We start from the raw sequence: 23027 nt of genomic DNA on the forward strand, positions 1-23027 counted from the left end.
CCCCCTCAGCTGCGTGCTAACAGCGTACCACGAAGGACAGAGACTATAAATAAAAGATTTGGTTCATTTAATTTTCAGTAGGATCCCAGCTACTGGAGTCGGGGCAAGCTGCTCCTGATGCTGTGGTACAGACATGAACCCAGGGAACGCGGGTGTCAAGTTCTCCCCTTTGGTGCTCGGCTGAGAACGCTAATTAGGTCTGTGCAAATATGAAGAGGGACTTGGACAGGCTTTGTACAAGCTGATATTACAAATGTAGTTGGCGCGTGTGCTTTTTTTCACTGAAGCCATTGTTTTATGTGATTTACTAGCAATGGAAGAATGGATTTGCTCTGTTTTAATGTATGAATTAATTAAAATTAATTAATGTAAATGTTTTAGCATAAAAACTGTGTTGTATCAGTCTCCTTTTTGAGTTTCGAAATGTGCTTGATACTTCTGAAATGCGTTGCAAATTCATCCAGTTTTAGAAACATTTATTTTCTGCTTTTGGTGACGATGTGGTTGCATGATGCCTCGGAAGATTATTCTGATCCTGGAAGAGCAATGAGCTGCACAAAGTTACAGACTTTTGGTGAGCAGAATTATCTTTAATGTAGAAGGGACTGGGTAAAATCCCTGTATTATGTATGTTTATGGGATTTCCATGCGTTCATATGCACTGCATTTTTTATATTTTTATAGTAAAGACCAAAAAATGGAAAGTAAAGAACAAGCTGAAATTTCGAAGAGTAGATTGTTTTATACTAGAGTTTTTTACTGAGCTGACAATAGCCAGTATAAACATCCTAAACATTGTATCCACTGGTAGCTATATTTCATGTTTCTAATCTCATATGATCTCTCTGTGGTATCAAAGTCCTTTAGAATAAACCAGTTTGATCCTGGCATGGGTTGGTGCTCCTTCTGCAATCAGCATTTAAGAATGTGCTGCTTTTTATTTGCGTTAAGCTGTCTAACCAGTTTTTTTTACAAGCCTAATGGATTAAATTTTACTTCCCGTTTCCTTAGCAGAGATGAAGTATCGGAGTGCTTTTCTGTTGTTTATCTTCAGAGCAGACGGTTCTTGTTCTTCTAGTTCTCCTGTGCAGAGCAGCTAAGAGCTAGGTACACAGTGTCTACTCAGATATTGTAGTAGCTTCTCAGGGAAATCTCGTCATGTTAAAATACAGCCTATTTTTGTTCACTTTTGGACTAACTTTAACTGGGAAACCTTTTTGGATACAAGGTAAGCTTTCAGATTTTGTTACATATTCAGAAAGTTTCTCCAAGTCTTCTTGTACTCTTCGGTCCTGATGGTAATGATGCCACCTTTCAAATCGAGTCACTGCTCTCCCCAGGTGTTAGGCTATTAGCTGACCTGCTAATTGAGAAAATCTTGTTCAAGAAAAAAAGTGTCCAGAAAAGATTACAGGTTGAAGCTTTTTATAGTTGAGCTTTTTGTGGTTTTTTTTCTCCAGGATGTAGTAGGTAGGTAAATACATCGTCTTCCATACAGGACACTGGTTGTGACAACTGCAGTTACTGTCACTCTCATCGAGAGTAAAGACTGGAGAAAAAGATTTCGATCTTCAGTGATGTGAGGGAAATTCCTACAGTTTTGATTTAGTTCCTCATTAACTCATTTCCATTTATGATTTTAACATTCAGACTGGAGAAGAGAAGGCTCTGGGGAGACCTCACAGCAGCCTTCCAGTACCTGAAGGGGATACAGGAAAGCAGGAGAGGAGCTTTTTACAAGGGCAAGTGGTGACAGGACGAGGGGGAATGGTTTTAAACTGAAAGAGGGTAGATTTAAATTAGATATTAGGAAGAAATTCTTGACTGTGAGGGTGGTGAGACACTGGAACAGGTTGCCCAGAGAAGTTGTGGCTGCCCCCTCCCTGGCAGTGTTTAAGGCCAGGTTGGATGAGGCTTTGAGCAACCTGGTCTAGAGGAAAGGTGTCCCTGCCTGTGGCAGGGGGGTTGGAACTAGATGATCTTTAAGGTCCCTTCCAACCCAAACCATTCTATGATTCTATGATTTGGCTTCATATTTCAGATTTAGATGTAACACCTGGAATATTTCTTAGAAAGTGATATTTTTATGATATGCATGAAAGATGGTTTCGTGCTTTCAGGTGTCAAAATTTAAATTTCACAGAATCACAGAATCACATGATAGAAGGTTAAAATATCCCGAGTGGCAAGGAAAGGGTGAGAAGGGGTGACTGTTCCTGCCATCTCCAACAGAAGAGCGATTGGGGCAGCAAATAGAGACTGAAGGCGGAGACGCGAAACAGGTGGCACAGGTCACCCAAGGGCTCCCTGCAGGACTCCCCACTGCAGGAGGCCCCGGGTGCTCGGGGGTTTGCACGTGGCCGATAAACAAGTGGACAAAGTCAAGGAAGAAAAATCCATGGAAGTCTGTTAGATACAAAAGCTCCGATGTCCCTGTGCTGCCAGTGGCCAGATGCTGGAGGACCTGAACTGGTCCTGAAACTGGTTTTTGAACGGGCTCGGCTCGCCCAGTATGAAGAGCAGGACGGGCAACGCTCGATTTCAGGCAGCGGCATAAATCACCCCGTGCCCGGTGTCGGGCTCTGCCAGACGTTCCCTTGGGGAAGCGGAGGCAGCTGCAGGGGATGTTTCTTCAAGCCCCAGTTTGCAGCTCGGGGCCTGAGTACGAATCCACAGCCACGGTCAGGTTCAAAAAAGGGATCTGGGACACCCGAGGGACATGCAGGGCCCTCCGGCAGCGGGGGAGAAGAGCCAGCGGGACGCTGCGATGTCTCAGCCCAGCGCTGCCAGCTCTGCTGGAGCTGGTTTGCCCAAGCAGGGGCATAAAGCGGCGTGGGGATGTTCGGAAGGATGCGCGGCTCCCTCTGAGGAGGGGCCCGAGCGAGATGGGGTGTGCGCGGAGGGTCGGGAGGTGGTGGGGCTCGAGGGGAGGAGCCACACGAGACAAAAAGCACTTGGAAGAGTCCTCAGCAGCCAAACTCCCCAGCCCAGACATGCTGCAAAGCACCTCCCTGGGTGCCGCGGCCGGAAAAGAGCCTGTGAGGAAAAGCCGGGGAGCATGAACGCATTTCTCCTCCTTCCCCTGGGGGGGAGGTCCCGCTCCACGGCAGGGTGCTGCACCCCACGTGGAGGAGGACACTCGTGGGGGCTTGTCACAGCATCCTTGGTTGGGAATGGGGGACTGGGGGTGAGCAAGAGGGGGCTCGGTGGGATCCAGCCTCTCCAAGCGGTTGCTGCGGTGAGGGGGGGTGGGAGGGGGCGCTCAGGTTCTTTGCCCACCATCCTGTTGTAAAGGGGCTGCTGGGAAGGTGGCGAGCGGTTTTGGGTCAAAAACCAAAACCACTCGCCCGGGTCCCAGGTGCCACGCTGAGACGCGTCAGAGGGCGACCTGCTCTGCGCTTGCGAGCGGCGGCGGGGCGGGGCGGGGCGGGGGGCTGGCCCCTTCCCAAAGTCCCGAGCAAAGCCCATCGCCTGCCGAAACAGGGACCCTGGCCGGGCCTCAGCCCCTGCTCCGCGGAGGGCAAGGTGCTTTGCAGCCTGCAGCTCTGCATCCTTCCATCCCTGCAGCCCCGCACCTCTGCGTCCCTGACCCGGCGAGGGGGAGGTGGTTTGCAGCCTGCATCCCTGCATCCCTGCTCTGTGGAAGGCAAGGTGGTTTGCAGCCTGCATCCCTGCATTCTTGCTTCTCTGCATGCTTGTTTCCCTCCATCCTTGTTTCCCTGCATCCCTGCAATCCCTGCTCTGCAGAGGGAGAGATGGTTTGCAGCCTGCATCCCTGCATCCCTGCGTCCCTGCCCCATGGAGGGTGAGGTGATTTGCAGCCTGCATCCTTGCATCCCTGCCCCACAGAGGGTGAGATGGTTTGAGATCGGATCATCCTGAGTGCCATTACACCGCCCATGCAGGACAATCGGGGCATCGGGCCAGCCAACATGGATTCATGAAAGGCAGGTCCTGCTTGACCAACCTGATCTCCTTCCATGCCAAAGTGACCTGCTTAGCAGATGAGGGCAGGGCTGTGGATGGAGTCTATCTAGACTTCAGTAAGGCATTCAACACTGTCTCCCACAGCATCCTCCTAGACAAACTGGCTGCCCGGGGCTTGGATGGGTGGACTCTTCGATGGGTTAAAAACTGGCTGGATGGCCGAGCCCAGAGAGTGGTGGTGAATGGTCCAACAGGCGTCCGGTCACTAGCGGGCTTCCCCATCAGTAAATTTGCAGATGACACCAAGCTGGGTGGGAGTGTCGACCTGCTGGAGAGTAGGAAGGCCCAACAGAGGGATCTGGACAGGTTAGATAGATGGGCTGAGAGCAACAGCATGAGGTTCAACAGGAACAAGAGCCGGGTCTTACACTTGGGCCACAACAACCCCACGCAGCGCTACAGGCTGGGGGAAGAGTGGCTAGAAAGCGGCCTGGCGGAAAGAGACCTGGGGGTGCTGATCGACAGCCGGTTAAACATGAGCCAACAGTGTGCCCAGGTGGCCAAGGCGGCCAACGGTACCCTGGCCTCCATTGGGAATAGTGTAGCCAGCCGGTCTAGGGAAGTGATCATCCCTCTGTACTCGGCACTGGTGAGGCCACACCTTGAATCCTGTGTCCAGTTCTGGGCTCCGCACTTCAAGAAAGATGTTGAGGTGTTGGAGCGAGTCCAGAGGAGGGCGACCAAGCTGGTGAAGGCTCTGGAGGGTCTGACCTATGAGAAATGGCTGAGAGGGGGCTGGGGTTGTTTAGCCTGGAGAAGAGGAGGCTCAGAGGTGACCTTAGTGCAGTCTACAACTACCTGAAGGGAGGTTGTAGCGGAGTGGGAGTCAGCCTCTTCTCCCAGGCAACTAGCGCTAGGACAAGAGGACACAGCCTCAGACTTCGCCAGGGGAGGTTCAGGTTAGGCATTAGGAAGCATTTCTTCTCAGCGAGGGTCATTAGCCATTGGAAGGGGCTGCCCAGGGAGGTGGTGGAGTCACCACCTCTGGATGTGTTTAAGAAAAGACTGGACATGGCACTTAGTGCCATGGTGTAGTTGACATAGCGAGTGGTGTCAGGGCAATGGTTGGACTCAATGATCCCAGAGGTCTCTTCCAACATGATTGATTGGAACAGTCACCCCTTCTCACCCTTTCCTTGCCACTGGAACAAACAAAATGCCGCATTAGACAATGGCTTGGGAGGCAGCGTGGTGAGACAAGACTATGCATGCAGCAGGTGGCAGAATTATATCCAGAGGACAACTGTAAGTATTCCTCATTCAGGGCAATGGGGAAAGGAGTAGGAGTAAAAGGATTTAAATGGAAGGAGAAGGCTGAAGGGGGAGTTGATTTAATCAAGGAAAGGACAGAAGTGCAGACATGAGCAAGAGGGAGAATATGAGCAAGTGCAGGACCTAACAGCACCTAGAAGGCCAGACCACAGCAAATAGCTCTGTAACCAGTAAAAACACTCCCCAGTGTATTTAGGGACCGAATTTATTCTTCTGGAGATACAATATTCTCCAATTCTCTGCCTAGCAAGTTCTGAAACATCCTGGCAAAGTTGGATCCACTGTTCAAAATAATTGTACGGTACGTCCGTCAGCCACTCCTAGAGAGCCCTGCTGTAGGTTTACAGATCAGCACAGTCTTCCTGGCACATCTCACAAAGCTTGAAGGAACTTAATTCCATCTGAGATGTTAGCATCTCTTGCACAGTTGATCGTAACTGGACAGCTACTTCAAAAATTACTGTGAGGGGACAGATGGGTGGACAGAGAAGGTAGCTGCATAAATTTTCTACGGTACATCAGGTTAAAAGTGTAGGTCACGGAAGAAAAAACGTTTTGAAAATGATAGGCAAAGTTACAAAGTTAATAATCCAGGTTAGAATACGTGAGAATTAAGATTGTGTTTAAGCCATTTGATTGTGTTTCTTTGTGTGCCCCAGAAGACCCCAGCTTTAATCTGAAGTTACTTTTTTTTGAATCAGTTTGACCATTCCTGAGCTACTTCGTCACTATCAAAGTATGCACTGAATACAGCAGGGTTGGGTTTTTTTTTTTTATTTTTCTTGTTCTTGGGATTTTCTGTGATGTTACTGTCGTATTGGTTGAGGGATTTATTTTTTTTATTTGCTAACAGCAGTTAATTTATTTTAATAATGTCTATATGAAAGAATGACCAAAATTTATTATCCCAGTTATAATGTAAGTAACTAAGACTAAGAGTTAAAGCCAAGATTGCCAGATAGTTTTGGATGCCCAGTTTAAGAAAACTTTTGCTTGAATTTGCAGGTTTTAGCACTTTACATCGGTTATGTTTGGGGTGGTGTAGTCATTAACCTTGAATACAGTCAAAACAGCATTTCTGCATGTTGAAAATATATCTGTATGTTGAACATAAATATATGAAGCAATATATATTTAGTTTAAACAGTCAGAAATTAAGAGTATGTTGGCCATGAATGAAAGTATTGATTTCTGCACCTTTCCCAGCATAACCCAAGAACTCTGGCAGAGACAGAATAGACCAAACTGAGCATAGACTGTTGGGTCCAGTACTGGAGGATGTATTACTTATCCTTTCTGAGTCTTTAGAAATTTCAAACTTTATTTTTAGGTGTATCTTCTGAACAGACATCCAGACTTTCTACGTTAGAAATAATTATTCCTCAAAGTCTGACAGGCAGAGAGAAACATCACCCATTTTTTCATGAGGTTTGTTATTCTATCTGATCTTTTTCTTCTGATGTTGCTGTTTTTCACAATACCGTCCTGTATTACATACACACAATGTTTGGTATATATAGATTATTTTTGTGAAGAAATGTGCCCCACATGATCTCTTCAGATTCTTAGTGTTTTCAACTAGTTTGAGTAAATTTGTTCCCACAAAGGTCTGTAATTTCAGTCTAAGTTAACACCTTTCAAACTTCTAGTCCTGTTAACAGCCTTGTAAGATGGAAGTGGGAAGGAACATGAAGAGTATTTTCACTTTCTCCAAGTCAGATTAGATGTTGAACTCGAACTTGAACTAACATCCATGCTGCATATGTTCTTTTGCTCCTTGTCTCTAGTCTTTGCATAACCAAAGCATTTCAACCATGTAGCACCTAAAGGGCTGATGCTCCCTTTGTACAAATGGTCCCACAGAGTTGCGCAGGTTAAATGAATGAGTTAAAAGAGAAATATCTGAGCCTTAGTTCTTCAGTTCTGAGGTAACTTACCTTTGTGCCAGATACTGAGTTCAATTACTGAAGTACCTGTTAATGAAATAGCATTAGTCATCTTTGTGCAAACCGAGGAAGGAAGGAAGAATCTGTGAGTCGTTCATCCGGCTGCAGATGATTTACATAAGGAGTGTCACGAAACATGATGTGGTAGGTGGGCAAAGAGTGCATACATGGGCTGTGCCCTTCTTGGGGAACTGAGTCTGGCCACCATCATCCAAGCTGTAGCTACCCCCTCTCCACTAGCATCTGAGGACCATCTGTTCCTGAGCCTACAGAACTATAGGGTGGTAGTCTACGTTTAGCTGTACTAACACCCTTTTTTTTTTCAATAGTACAAGTTTTACATTTTCGTTTTTCCTGTAGGCTCTATACTTTTTACACTTTCTCTACAAATCTCTAATGGCAGACATATTTAATTTCTTGTGTAGTTTGTGTACTTTTTCATTCTGTATCCTACATGAAGATTTATAGCTCAGTAGAATTTAAACATTCCATAGGAAAGAATGTAGAGAGTGGTGCTGAGACTGTGAAAGGCATAAGAGTTAGGAATGTGTGTTTTGTAAATCTGGGAAATACTTGAGACATATATAATAGTTGGACTTCTCTTGTCAGAGAAAACATGGAACTGACACAACCAAGTAGACAATCACCGAACTAAGTGATCCCTTTTGTTCTGTTTTCAGGAGCATTCAGATGACAATCTTTCTTACTCAATTAAAACCAGAAATGGAACATACCTCCTAAAACTGAAGAAAAATAAGTATGCGATAGAGTGTTCTAAGAAATCATTCCATCTTGGGATTTAGTTGGATATAGTACGCAGACTATAAAAATACAGATGAGTATTTTCATACTGAAAAAATTCAGAGGAAACTATTTAAATGGCAGATTGTAGTAATTACTAAATGACTGTTAATTAGTGTCTCTGTTATGGCACTAGCTGGCACATAGAAGGGAATAATATTTTTTTCTAGTCGTGCAGAAATTTATTTTGATTATTTTTTATTAGCACCACAAGATAGTAGATTTCAGAAAATCCTTATGGAAAATTAGAATTCAGCTCAACATTAGCTCTTTAGTAGGGGGGAGGGGAGGGTTGTTAGCTGTGTTATACTTGAAGAAATTTGTCTATTACTGTTGTTCCTCATTTCTGAGCCTGTAATAGTCCAGGCCCTGATATAACATACTCAGCTCAGATCCTACTCTATGGATATTTTAGTTAAAATATTTAAAAGTAACTTATTTTCCAAATAATACAGCTCATTTTTGAGGTATTTGGTTTCATGTCCGTGGATTTTAATAATAATTTAGCATGAGTGTGCTCCTACCAGATACCAGAATGTAGTACTTACTAGGATTCTTGACTTATTTCTTGCTTTCTGGACTGTTAAAGAGCAATAGTTTATTTTTGTTTCCAGAAAGCTTGTTAGCGAAGACTTTATGCTATATACGTATGGGGAAAATGGGAAACTGGAGGCAACACAATCAAAAAACAAGGTATCATACATAATAAAATTCCCCTTTTGTTTGAGAGTTTCCTCAACCCAGGGAAGTCAACCTTTATGAATTGAAGGCCATATTAACAATTTGATAGAACTGAGGATGACAACAAGGATGTGTGTGCATCTAAATGTATTTTCAAAGCAAAAGTGAATGCACAATCATTAATTCTGAGTGTCTTCATATCTCTATAATGGGACAGTGAAAATTGATTACATTTTTGGCAGTGGAGGGGAAAATGCAAGTGATGCAGATAAAGCATCTACATAAGAAAAACATATTTGCTGGGAAAGAGGCTTCTGTGAATTTTCACATTTGTAGCATTTCTGCTTAAGTCACCACTGATAGAAAACGTAAGGTTCTATGTCTTATGATAGAGTGGCCTGTTTATGGTGATACAGCATCACTGTTTTCTGAGGTGTGAAAGGAGATGCCAGGAGATTATGTCGAGACTGAATCTGAGCTACCCGATTAGGTTGCCTTCGCATAGTATGCAGTTAAAGGTACAATGTTAGCATCAAAGCTCTATAGTTTTGAGGTCCTGAATCAAACAAGCCTTACAAATGCTTCTGCATTTAATTTAAACTTTCAACTGCATGTGAGCTCAGTGAGACTTAATTGGGTGCTTTGTGCATGGCAGATCTTCTCAGATCAGCCTTTGAGAGGAGTTTGTTTAAGAAAAGGATGAGTAATGTAGATGAAAAGATTTTGCTAAAAGATGGTGATGGGTTAAACTAAAAGGCTGGTTGTTTTCTAGAACCAAGGGAGCAAATGCTTTTGTACTTACTCATGTCCAGTAACTTTTTATTCCAAGAAGGCTGGGATTACTTTCAGAATAGGGAGCTCTGTAAATTTGTGACAGCCAGCCTTAATGTCACACAAATAAAAATGTTGGTCAGAAAATAAGTTTGCATTTGAAGGCAACAACCTTATTTTGTCATTAATTATGTGGTTTGGTTGCATTTCAGACACACTGTTGTTATCACGGCACTGTTGAAGGAATTGCTGACTCAATGCTTGCTCTTAGCAGATGTGATGGCCTTAGGTATTGCCTCTTGCTTTTTACTTCATGATAATTCATTGTGCAGTACCAAAGTAAAACAGTGAAGCACAGTTGCTATTCACATACAGCTGGAGAGAAAACACCATCTATCTTGCAATATTTTTTTTATATTTCACCTTTAGATGAATCTGAAACACTTTAGAGGTTTTATATTTTTCCTCAGCTACCACTTTTTTCCCCTTTTCCAAAATTCCTTCACAGAAGAAGATAACATGAGAGAGAGCACAATCCGAATATAGTCAGAACACGGGCCTGAATGGAGGCCTGTATTACTTGATGCGAATGTCTTGACCAGAGGTCCCTCTCCAGAAGAAACACTGATGAAGCTTTTGCTAAACTCAACACACTCATGTGAACAATTGTGTCTTATGAATGGGCATGTTTCAAAAGAAAAAACATTTCTGTGGAAAAAGTTTTGACCAAATTTGAAACAATTTTTTTGTGTTTCAAATACAAGAAAATTACATTTGAGAAAACAGCCAGAATAATGCATAAAAGATGGTGTTCTCCTCACTGAATCGGTCCATGTGAGTTGGCAAAAGGAGATGGCATGTTACAGCAAATTGGGCAGATATTCAGAACAGAGTGTGTCCATGCTCCCCTGCCTTTATAAGCTTGGCTCTTCAGCTGGGCTTTGGTTAGACTTGTCGCTTGTAGTAGCCATGTTCAGTTTGATGTTTTTTTGACAAGCAGGAAGAGGTAAATGGGATAAAGTTCACCCACATATCTTTCACATATAGTATCACAGTGAGATGCCACTCACAATAAATAATGACATTTCCTGGCTTTCCTTTAAATGAAGAATAAAATAGTCACCATACCGGTATTTCAGGAAATGCTGGATCTCACTAAGCAGAACAGATATTTCATTTTGGCTGTTCTGCAAACTTACACAGACTCAAATCCTTTGGTTACCTTGAACCCACATTTTTGAGGACTTTCTTTCACAAGATATTAACTGGAGAATTATTTTTCTAAATATAGTTTTGAGATTCAGGAGAACAAGACAATAGCTTCTGAAAGATTCTGGTGCAGCAAGTGGGCATGTACCAGGTGTTTCTGAGCGATGGACAAATGCAAAATCTTTACCCTTAGCTGCACTCAGCAGTGCAATACTGCTATTGCCCTCATAAACATCCTGGTGATTCCTTTTAGCCTCTTTCTGTCTTAGAAGATATCTTTTCCTAAAGTGCTAGATTACTTTAGCTGCATGGGGCTAGGAGTGAGACTAGAGATAAGGACTAAAATAGACCCTGTCCACCAGCTCTTACCCACAACCCAGACTCATTTAGTAACAACTGGGCTTTCCTGCCAACTGATTCAAGGAGCCCACACTTGTCTACGAATGAGTATTTTAAATAAGTTATTTTGTCTTTTCAGATCCTGTTGGGCATTTGAACTTACCCCCTATACTAAGATAAATAAAGATAATAATTTCTTTCAACATAGTGGTATGAACAACTATAGTTTTTAAGTATTCAGCTGTCATTCACTCACCTAGTCATAACCATGAGGGAAAAATTGTAGAATAATTTTTCTTTCTTTTATGATTATTAGAGGAATTCTCTACATTGGTGGCAAGTGGTATGGAATGGAGCCGCTCAACACATCCAGCACATTTGAACATGTGTTTTACGAGTTAGAAGATATGCAGGATATCCCCTTCCAATGTGGTGTGCTGAACGGCAGCCTTCATCACGAGGAGATGTTTGTGAAGCAGTCTGTGAAATACACGTTTTTATCAAACAGTACCTCTAGCAGGGAAAAGCTTTTGAGGGTAAATACCTTTCAGTTTCTCTTGAGAGCTTCAGTCCAAGCCATCTCCTCAGCCTGTTCCAGCAGCCAAGGGTCTCCAGAGCTCTTGCTTTGGCATGGTATCATTGCAGGTGGGTTTGGCCTGGCAGGCCACTTCCTTGTTGCCTTCATTTTCATGGACCCCAAACTGGCAGGAGTACTGCTAAGGAAATCCTGAAACAGAAGAACATCACAATGGGAATTTAACATAGCTTGAAGCAATCCTTTAGCAGAAGAGCAGAGCTCTGCCCAAGACAGTCATGGGTATGACATGAAAGGCATGAAGTTGCCATCCAGCTCATGCATCCCAGTGTCTGAGCAGATGTGAATTACCGAGATACAAATATTTATGTGGAAATCTAAGGCAAATAGGCTTTTGAGGCCACATTAAAAAATGCATCATTGCTTTATAAATCCCTGAATTAAAATCATGAGAAAGATAAGTAAAAAATCTTGAACTCATTAGTCATTACATTAACTTCTTGTGCTTTCTAATTTGCAGAAGAAGCGAGCTGTCCTGCTGCAGAAAAGTTATGTGGAATTATTTGTGGTTGTGGATAACAACAGGGTAATGACTTCATCCAATGCTGCATACATTTTATTAAACCATTAATTTTTTTCTCTGATATTCTCATATGATATTTTACAGTTTTTGATGAAGAAATCTGATCCAGCTGCGGTGCAAAAGGAAACAGTTGAGCTGATTAATTACGTTGATGGGGTAGGTCAGATAAGTTGCTGAGATTCAGTAGTGTCTACTTTATCATAGTTTTCAAAAGAACACCTAATGCAGCAAGTCTGAACAATTATGTTCTGAAACTGTATTTAGAAGTTATACAGCAATCTGTAACACATTTAAGGTACCTCATTAATCTGTGCACAAGTCCTATAGAGGTGTAGACAGAGGGAGAGATGCAAGATAGTTTTAAACCACTTCTCTGTGCTCTCAGACTTTGGCTGCACCAGGAACGTGAGGTCTCCGGTAGGTTTTACATTTCCAGGAAGAGTATTTCTCGTGTATGTAGTTCTTTTTTATTAAGCAAACTGTCAGTGCTGTGAACAATTCCATAAGCTCTCTGATCATCTGTTCCCAATTTCTCCTCAAGACAATTAACTAAGGAAATGAATGAACGTGGTCTTTCCAACTTCTCCAACTGAAAGATATGTTTAGGTACCTTCATGAAGTGGATTGCCTTCAGTCATAGATTCTTGCCTCACATCAAACTGTTAATTATTAGAAGAAACTAAAGTTATGCCTCAGTCATCATGTTCAGCTTAATGTTTACTCAGTAGTAGTGATGTAATCTTTCATAATTCAGTTGAAACAGACTGATGGACAGTAATTATCATTATATTTTTTTTCAGATGTATAGAGCATTAAACATCCAGATTGTTTTGGTTGGATTAGAGATCTGGACAGATACAAACCACATATCTGTAATGGATGGTTCAGCTGGAGATGTACTGGGTAGATTCGTTTCTTGGAGACAGAAAGATCTTCTTAAACGATCACGAAATGATGTTAGCCATCTCATAATGTAAGTGTTTGTTCAGTGGAAAAACTAGCCCTGCTGCCAGTGTTGTTAATGTATATGATTTTGGGTTTGTGTATGAATGAAAATATGTCTAGAGTAAAATTCACTCAACTTCCAAACTCTTTTAAACTGGAAAAATGTCAAGAAACTGCAATGAATTTATAGATAATCAACTCCAGATGGCTGTGCTTGAGGAGGTGGGATAGACCAGATGTCCTCCAGATGCCCCTTCCAACCTCAGTCGTTTTGTGATTCTAGGAACTCAGAAGCACTAAAGTAGCAGATTCAGGTGATTGGTCATTATTTTCAAGCTCCGTTATTCAGATGTTCATTATTTATTCCAGTGAAACCCTGATATGATGATAAATTTCTTCTTGACTTCAAGAAGACCAAATCTTGACTTGCCGTGTTTGTTTCAGACTCATCAGTGTCTTTTAGTAGAAATCATGAACTTTCAGCCCCTCTTTCAACAACACCTTCAAACTGCTTTTGTTGCAGAGGGAGAAGCTCTTATGGTGGATCCATTGGAATGGCTTTTGTGGGTACTGTCTGCTCACACGTCCAGGGAGGGTCAATCAGCACTGTAAGTACATAATGTTGCGGTTAATGGAAGAAACTCGCACAGGAGCTGCTAAACTATTATAGATGTGCTGCTAGTGAGACCAAGAGGTACCTGAACAATTGAAGGCTTTCCCCTGTGCATTTACACAACCCAGAGCTGTAGATGCTGCTATGACCAGACATTGGTACCTTCCAGAACATCCTAATAAATAATGTGCACTTTGCTGACCTATTCAGTCAAGTCACTCAGGTCTTGGAGTGGTACGGTTTCTTTCATGGGGTTTCTGATGTAAAGATTTGGGCATATTTTTATACTTATATTTAAAAAAAAAAAGGCTTTTTCCAATTTCTCTCTTCAGCACGTTCCAGTCCATTTGTTTGATTTAGTCCTGAAATAGTTTTTTATCACATTTTGTAATTCAGCTAGCTCAAAGTTGTATAAGAAAAGCCCATTCTTGTACCGTTACAGTGGTTTTGGAACGGGAATGCAGCCGCAAAATAATGTGTATTTTTTGACTCCTTATGTGGATAGACAGTGAACATAGTGCACTCTATTCTCAAGTGTCTGGAATTCTCCGCAGTGAGGCTGTAAATGGACAAGAATTTTAAATTTGGCAAAATTAGCCAGAAACTAGTTTTTTCTCCTTCACCCTTGGGGCAGCAGCAGTGTCTCCAGAGGTTCCTGTCTACGATATGGATGCCACAACATCATGGACAATCTTAGAGGCAGATTCTGTTCTCTAACAGTCTTTGTCTTTTTGCCATTGAAGACTCCATTGAAATCAGTGTTGTGACTGATTAATTGTGTTATTATTCAGAATATGATCCTAATGGAAGGAATAGAAAGAGTGGCAGAACGTGGCCATACCTGAAAATAAACAGTGACAAATTTTCTGTTCCTGCTGCTTTCACTTTGCAATACAATTTAGTATTCTGTCTTCATAGCCTCCGAGAGCTTTGTGCCTTGAATAAATCAGTAGGTAGAAACACAGTATTTTCTTTAGATTCACATTTTTTTTTAACACTGATTCTCTTTCTTAGTTGAATCATAACAATGTGTTACGTCATGCTACAGTAGTTGCACATGAATTGGGGCATAACCTTGGAATGAAACATGACGATAAGAGGTGTCCTGCATCCTATATTATGCACAGCACAGATAAGTAAGATTTCCACTTATTTTAATAGCTGTTATTTATCTGCAGTGACTATGCCTTATAAGCTGTGAAAGTCCCATGAATCCTGAAGAACTTTTGTGAATGGGGAGTTGGTTGAAACATTTAATCACAGAGGTGAATTCACTGACTTAGGTCTTGACATAATTTTAATTTGTTTGAAATGTTATCTGTTTTTCAATCCAGTCATTCTTTATCTGTAGCATTCCTATAAACTTATTTGAATTTTCTTAATTCTTTTTGTAAATGATAGTGTGTTGCTGGTTTTTTTACCCTGCTGACAATGCCTTACATATGTTCACTGGGTTTGTGCAAACATGCATCCTTCGCACAGGTTCTCGTAACAGTTAATTTAAACAAAACCTCTCGGCCTATATTTCTTTCAGTTCTTTTGTTCTTTGGCTTCCCCTTAAGAGAAAAAGATCATATTATTTTATCTATCCACATTTGTATTAATAAATCAGGGTAATTGAACACTGGACAAAACTACTATAAGAAGATGCATTCCTGAGTTCTTAGGGACTCCAAGTTAAGGTGAATGTCTTTCTGGAAAGTATTTATTAATCAAGCATTTTTAGGCTCAGTACAGACAAGGAATTTCTAAGGCTTGTTTTATATAGGACACCAGAATGGATAAGTACTGCAGTCTAATCCAAAATAAAGTAAAAATGAAGTATCTCATGATCTCCTAATGTTATGAAACATGATATTTATTATAGAGTGACAATATTTTAAGGGCTTAAGTTATATATTTTCCTGTAAGCAAAATATTTATAGTGAAAAAATAACATTATGCTTTCCAGTGGCTCCCGGAATTTCAGCACCTGCAGTGCTGATGATTTTGAGAAACTTATTCTAAATGGAGGAGGAAACTGCCTTAGAAATCCTCCCAAAACAAGTCATGTTTACAAAGAACCTGTCTGTGGTAATAATGTCGTTGATAACAATGAAGAATGTGACTGTGGCAAACCGCAGGTAATAAATGAAATTCAACTGGATACTTGTTGTATGGTATGGTATGGTATGGTATGGTATGGTATGGTATGGTATGGTATGGTATGGTATATTATATTATATTATATTATATTATATTATATTATATTATATTATATTAATTTGTTGTATAATGCCGGCCTTTTAGTATACCTGACTTGCATTAGTATCTGAGGAGTTTTCCTTGCAAATTTACATTTTTGCAAGCAATATGAAGATAAATTTTAGAAAAAGCCTACAATCATACTTTGACTTTGATAGGAACTCAAGGGCTTTGAGCCAATGCTTAGGAAAGAAGTGCATTTCAGTGCAGAGTATGTGGAAACGCCATTGGTTTTTGTGCTGGTTTTAGCAACATGGATATTTCTGTTACATGAAAGAGACTACTCATCTATAGAGCACTCACAGGTTTCCTAACTGTAACCCTGAAGCTTAGCCCACAACTAAATAACTTTTGTTGGTCATATTTGCATTGTTAAAATGTCCCTCAAAGAATGGGATATTGACTCGTTCTTTAGAAAATAAAAGTGTCTCAAAAAAGACACCAACAAATCAAAAGGCTGTCAGCAATCCCTGGTTCCATTGTATAGGCCTCCTTCTAAGTCATTAAAAGATACCAACATTTCTCTCCTTCAGACTGCTAGTGTAGTGGAAAAATAAGATGGAAGGAGGGGTGATAAGAAGTGTTATTTAAAAACCAAAGTATTCTGCTTCTTTCAGTGTCCATTTAAAGTGTAAACCTATGCTATACCCCTGTGCCACAACACATCAAAACAGATGTTTTTCTGATGATTTGTTGTAAAAAAATACAGCCAAACTGTATGCTGGTTTCTGTTAGCACAGAAGGCTGCCAACCTCAGAACATGCAAGAGAGACGGTGTATTTAAGGTTTGCTTTGTCCGTGCGCTTAGTTTGATGATGTACTTTCCCAGCTATACGGCGAGGTACAAACATTGTGTCCCCTTGTCCATGGTTGTTCTTCAGGAATGTACTAACCCTTGTTGTGATGCTGCAACCTGCAAACTCATGCCTGGATCACAATGTGCTCAAGGACTGTGCTGCAAAAATTGCAAGGTAGGGTATGTTTTATTAAGCTAAATTGATACTATTTACTAGTATTTTTTAATGACTGAAAAGAGCTATCATAGTACCCTTGACGTATTTTCACATTACCAAACTACATTCCCCAGTAGAGAGCATGTGAGCAGAGAATTTGTGTCTAATGACTCCTGGCCAGTAGCTTAGAAATGGAATGTCATCTCTGTGTCATCCCTCGTAGGAGGCAGGAGCAATCAGGGGACTCGGTGATCTCAGTTATGCAACACCAAGCTTCTCCAAAGTCTATGGTATTTAGATGCTTTCTAATTTGTACTCGTGTATGCATTTGTATGATCTACCCCAGTCCCCTGCAAGCTCTGCTCATAAACTTGTAGCTACACCATATGAACCTGAGGGAAATTTTGGATATTTGTTAGATATTGATCTGAAAAAAACATTTTGTCTTCCTTAAAATTACAAAAGGTTCCCAGCTGTCATTGTTTCATGTTAGAACTTCTGCTGTTGCAAAATAAAAGTAGGGTGGCTTTCCTCTCTGCTTCTAGTTTAAAGTGGCAGGAGCAGAGTGCAGATCGAAAATGGATTTCTGTGATCTACCCGAATACTGCAATGGAAGCAATGCCTACTGTCCAGACGACGTTTATATCATGAATGGTTACCCTTGCGACAACATGAAGGCATATTGCTACTATGGAGTATGCCAGAGTTTTGATTCACAATGTGAATCGATATATGGAAAAGGTATGGTTATAATTTAATGTAAAAAGACTTGTAGTCTCCTAACAGACGTTTCCGATTTTTCTGTTTCTTTCTCGTATTTGTAAGACAGTGTAGTGGCTTACTAAGATCCGCTATTTTTTGTACAGGGGCACAAAAAGCACCTGATGTATGCTTTGAAAAAGCGAATATTAAAGGAGATAGGTTTGGAAACTGTGGAATGAGAGGTGGAGTGTACAAGAAATGTCCTGTTCAGTAAGTTACCAGCAAATAAAAGCTGACCCTAAAATCCTCAATGTAAAAAATATATTCTGTTACAAACTCACAGAGCATGAGATTTAAAAGAATATTTCCTTGAAATACAAGCTAAAAAGTTTGACTGGATGGTGTATTTGCATTGATACTGGGTTTTTCTGTTCACCTTGTCTCTGAGTGTCATTCGTTCAATACAGGCATAGTCTGTGCGGCAAGCTCCAGTGCACATCTGTTAGTCTTCAGAATCTTCCTGCTTGGAGTGTTGTCAATAACGCATCTGGGGTTTTATGCTGGTCTTCTGACTTTGACTTAGGATCAGATGTCCCTGATCCTGCTCAAGTTCATGATGGAACTGCCTGTGGAGAAAAGAAGGTAAGATGAATCACAGCAGTATTACAAAATATATTCAACCAACTGGAAAGTTCGTAACTTTTGAAAGCATTACATAGCTCTCTTATTTGTATGCCATCATATAGTAAAGAACCTGCTTTTTGAGATATAAAAGTACAAACAATTAATCAGCTCTTCAAAAACTGAGATGCTACAAATCAGTGACCTACATTATCAGTTATTCAAATTACTCCATCAAAATGCATCCACAGACTTAAGAAAATCTGAGACAAATACAGCTGTAAAATTGTGAAGTACTGAATGTTCTATCAGCCTTTTTTCTTGACATTGAAGCAAAAGCTGTAGACTTGTAAACATATACATTTATATAGTATATTTATAAAAGGATGGGATTGTTTGAAGTTTTGTGTTTGAGACACTGAATACTTTTTCCAGGCCTGTGTAGATTTTGAATGTGTTGACGCAAGTCATCTGGGCTACATCTGTGATGTAAAGCAGAAGTGTAATGATAATGGGGTGAGTAGATGGTGTTTCCATGCCCTGTTTCTTGAAGACAGAGATAGGTGCAAAATCCCTGCATAAAAGCCATAACCAGCCAGGAAGCTTTGTTTTTTACTGATCTTTATTAAAAGTTAGTCCACATTTTCATCTGTAATTCGTGTTGCCAGTATACTGTAAACCTCTTAGCACTTAACACTGAGAGACATTTCTTCTGAATTTCCCTAGGGAATTTTCAAATATTACTGAGCCATCAAGCTGTAAAAGGAAAATATTCCTCTAAGGAGGACAGTCTAGTGATTCGTGATTTATATATTTCTCTATGAAAAATCAAAATTGAGTCCAGAGGTTGTAAAACTGAGAAGCTCTGTAAAACTGAGGAGGACTGTAATCTGTTGTAGGCAAATAACAAAACAAAGGTTAACTTCTGTAGAGGATTAGCTTCTGGTATCAGTATCACTCGGTGTTTTGGGATATTACGGAGGGAAAGAGCTTATTCCCAAGCAATACTATGCAATAGTTCTTGTTTCCACGTGCAGTTCTTAATGTGTAACTCCAACCATATACTGGAGGTTGAAAGCGGCCACTTCCAGAAAGGCCTTGTTCCTTTGACTAATCCCTGTTGTATCAACTGTAGGTGTGTAACAACAACGGGAACTGCCACTGCAATTCTGGATGGGCCCCTCCGTTCTGTAACCGGTCGGGCTACGGCGGCAGTGTTGACAGTGGTCCAGCTCACATAGGTGAGACACTGAAACTGGCCTTCATTCTGCCATTTAAATACTTAGGTATTTAAAACAGATTTCTGATAAGATGGATGTCATCGAGGAAGATTATAGCTTGAGAATGAAGCCAGCAGTGTTTCTATATGGAAAGGGTCTCCCAGAAATGAGAGGGGTTAAGGAGGTGCATGCAGCAAGGAGCAGCTGGCTCATCTAAGAGCCATGAAATTCTGCAAAGGGAAAATGAAGTAGATTTTGCTGGCCTTCACACTGAGAGACCACGCAAAATGTTTTGTATTTATTAATAGCTTATGAAGACAAAGAAGAGGTGCAGATCAATTGTGGGTAAGCAAATACAAAATCAATTTGTCTGCTCTAGAATTCTTGGAAAAATATATGGAAATGGAAAAAGTTTGTATATCATAAAACATGGAGTGGGTAAGGCAGAAAGAACTTGTGATAACATAAGGCCAAATCCTGCTTTTCTGGTCATAGTATTTTGTAAATTTCAGTGGAGTTACTAGTTTTAATCTATAATAATGTGAAGATTGTAGTTTCTACAACAGAAAGGTGTTTTTAGTTGAAAAAAATGCTTTAATGTGAGGTTAAAGGAGATTACTCTCTTACATGATTTCAATTCTTTTTCTCTAGATACATCACTTCGGGACGGTCTGCTTATTTTTTTCTTCCTTGTGTTGCCACTAGTAATCATTATTGTATTAGCAGTAATAAAGCGTGATGCAATAAAAAGAAAGTTTTGCAGGAAAAGAAGACAATACAGGTATTTCACTTACGACAAACACGTATTTCAAGATTTGAGAGCACGCTCCAGATTAATTTAGCGAGCCAGTTAGATGTTTTATCCATACAAAGAACTCCATACCCGCTAAAAGAAGACTTCCCTGCTATTAGTAGTAGTAGGTAGTTTAATCACAGAATCACAGAATCAATCAGGTTGGAAGAGACCTCAGGGATCATCGAGTCCAACCATTGCCCTGACACCACCATGTCAACTAGACCATGGCACTAAGTGCCATGTCCAGTCTTTTCTTAAACACCTCCAGAGATGGTGACTCCACCACCTCCCTGGGCAGCCCGTTCCAATGTCTAATGGCCAGTACCCTGCTATTAGGTAGTTTAATCCAGATGCTCCAGTTGTCAGTTCTCAAGCATTGTTTCCCCAAATACACTGCACTTTCCTAATTGTTACTGATAATTGTATTACATGGACATGGGCACAGCACATTGAAATTAGTTACCAAGGCCAGCAAGGGGTGGAGTGGGAAACAGAATCCAGATCTCTGAGCTGTAGCTTTGTCCCTTGAAGGTCAATAAACCAAATGGGGATTTGCCTGATGTCGTGGGTTTTATTTCAGGGATAACAATGTGCAGCAACCAAAGCAAAATAACAGACCAAGTGATAACACAGGAAATAATCAGGTAAGATAGATGCATACTTGAATGATTTCATGTTGAATAATCCAAATTATAGAGTGCCTTTTCTCTAATATAGTTACTGATGACTTTGTGGCTTTTTGATACTTGAAATCATCTGAATTTCCAAGTATTTAAAATAATTTAGAATGTGTTAGACAGGATTTCTGTTCGGGTAAGTGTGAGCTTTTGGCCTGCCCTGTCAACACAGGCTGTGCGTAGTATGGAATGGAATAGGCTGCTACTGAGATTGAACTCTGAATTCTGTGGCCAAATACCAGAGAAGCTGCTTACCCTGGCTGTGGATCTAGTTCTGATAAAACAATATAAAAATTATTAAACCAAAATGTTACAAGACAATATGCAGACGGTCACAGGAAATGAAAATTAGTTCTAAAATACCAATAGCTTAATACTGGATAATTTACCACACTTTGAAATCTGGGTTTTCTGTTAACCTGATTTTCTGCAACATCTTTTCCAGCCTGCCACATCAACTCCTGATTTTTTTACCATATCGCATTTCCCTGATCCAAGGTAAGTAGTATTTAAAACCTTCTTTACTTCATGTTTGCTATGTTTACATTGCTGTGTCATTGTAAGTGAAGTTCCTAATGCCTCATGTCCTGCTTAGGAGGATTTTTCATGCAGCACATATGAGATAAAATAGATTAAATGCTTGAAGGAGAAATGCTGGTTTACTGCTTGTATAGAAAACAGCATAATGGCACACGTAAATGCTACTAGGAAGAAAGAGACGAAGAGGGAGAGGGAGGGGCAGAGAGGGTTAAATATATGTATAAATGCTCGCAACTGTTTAAAAATGGTAAAGAACCAGTTTAGAGATACCAAGTCATGAAATACTTTATGAAATGTGTTTTCCACACTTCAGGCAGCCAGTACAAACCCTGTTTCCTGCAGTTCCTTCAGGACCTCAACGACCCACAGTCCCGCCTAGACCAGCTGTCTGAAGTTTCCTGGGTACCCTCAACCAATTTGGACAAGTAACTGGTCTGAAAAGAATTGAAGATTGCAATCCTCCAGCCCTCTCCTTGTGCAGCCAAAACACCTTCTGAAAGCACGTACCTCTGGAAAAGACTGGATGCTAAGAGGCACTGAACACAGATTTTGTAACATCCCATTATTTTGCTGGCTGTATTTCTGCCTCTTCTACCTCACCTCTTGGGTTTTTTTAAATCAGAAGCCTGAAGTTCAACTCCTGTTAGATTAAATCTGTAACAGCACCAGAGAACAGGACTCTTCTGCAGTGCAGCCTTACTTGCAGGCCAAAGAGGAGTGAATTCAGTTATCTACAGACATCGTTTATTCCCCTCTCGTCATACGCTGCTGTGAAAATAAGAACGTAGATTGACCTCTCGGGAAGGCTGCAGTCTGTCTACCTCCTGCCCCGTCCCCTCAGCACCGTGCTGCTGGGGACCAGCCTGGCGCCAGCAGAACGCAGCCCTTCCTGTGTGCCAGGCTGTCACGGTTTAAAGCTGGGCCGGCTATTAAACCTGTGGCAGACACTCTCTGTTAACCCTCCCCCCCACCCGAAGGGAAAGGGAAAGGGAAAAGGGAGAGAGACTTAGGGGTTGGAAAGTTAAAACAGTTTTAATAAACTATAATAATGAAAAATCAAATATATACAAATATATACAAAACCAAGATCGAGCTCCCCCGATGTCGGCCACGTCCCCACCGGCACTGCAGGGCAGGCTGTGGGAAGGCCCAGGCTGGGCCCAGCGATGGTCGAGAGCTGGATTCAGGGATGCACGGATCGGGATCGGGGGCAGCAGAAAAATGGACAGAGTCCTCCTTGGGCACTGGCCAAAGGCTCAAGCCGCAGAAGCAGCCCAAAGCAGCAGAAACACCCAAACACAGCAGAAGAAGCAGCAGAGACCCCCATGATCACCCCACTTTATCCTGAGAATGACGTGTATGGGATGGAATACCTCGTTGGTCAATTTTGGGTCACCTGCCCTGTCTGCTCCTCCCTGCAGGTGTGACTCCCCTTCGGCTCTTCACTCGTAAGCAGTGAGGAATTCAGCAGTGACCTTGGTTTCTCTAAGAACAAGTACAGCAAGAGCCTTTCTGCATAACATCCCTACCGGTGCGTCAGCGATAACTACAAACTTCGAGCGTTATCAGTCCTGGAAGCAGACACTGTCTGC

The 23027-nt window shown here is 41.4% G+C and overlaps 1 protein-coding gene across 1 annotated transcript; it reads left to right on the forward strand.

Moving 5' to 3' along the window:
* The first annotated feature begins 1016 nt into the window (after positions 1 to 1016).
* Positions 1017 to 21827, forward strand: LOC137662568 (disintegrin and metalloproteinase domain-containing protein 9-like). Its single transcript, XM_068399103.1, is given in 23 exon segments — positions 1017 to 1082; positions 1084 to 1228; positions 6590 to 6687; positions 7886 to 7962; positions 8621 to 8699; positions 9671 to 9747; positions 11323 to 11542; positions 12062 to 12127; positions 12209 to 12280; positions 12925 to 13097; positions 13593 to 13677; positions 14697 to 14818; positions 15634 to 15805; positions 16808 to 16897; positions 17425 to 17620; positions 17746 to 17851; positions 18049 to 18223; positions 18638 to 18718; positions 19338 to 19443; positions 20074 to 20203; positions 20799 to 20862; positions 21341 to 21393; positions 21749 to 21827. Coding segments are annotated over 23 exon segments (2532 nt in total).
* The last annotated feature ends 1200 nt before the right edge of the window (positions 21828 to 23027 follow it).

The sequence above is a fragment of the Nyctibius grandis genome, chromosome 4, assembly GCF_013368605.1.
Source record: "Nyctibius grandis isolate bNycGra1 chromosome 4, bNycGra1.pri, whole genome shotgun sequence".
In the NCBI taxonomy this organism is placed as follows: Eukaryota; Metazoa; Chordata; class Aves; order Nyctibiiformes; family Nyctibiidae; genus Nyctibius; species Nyctibius grandis.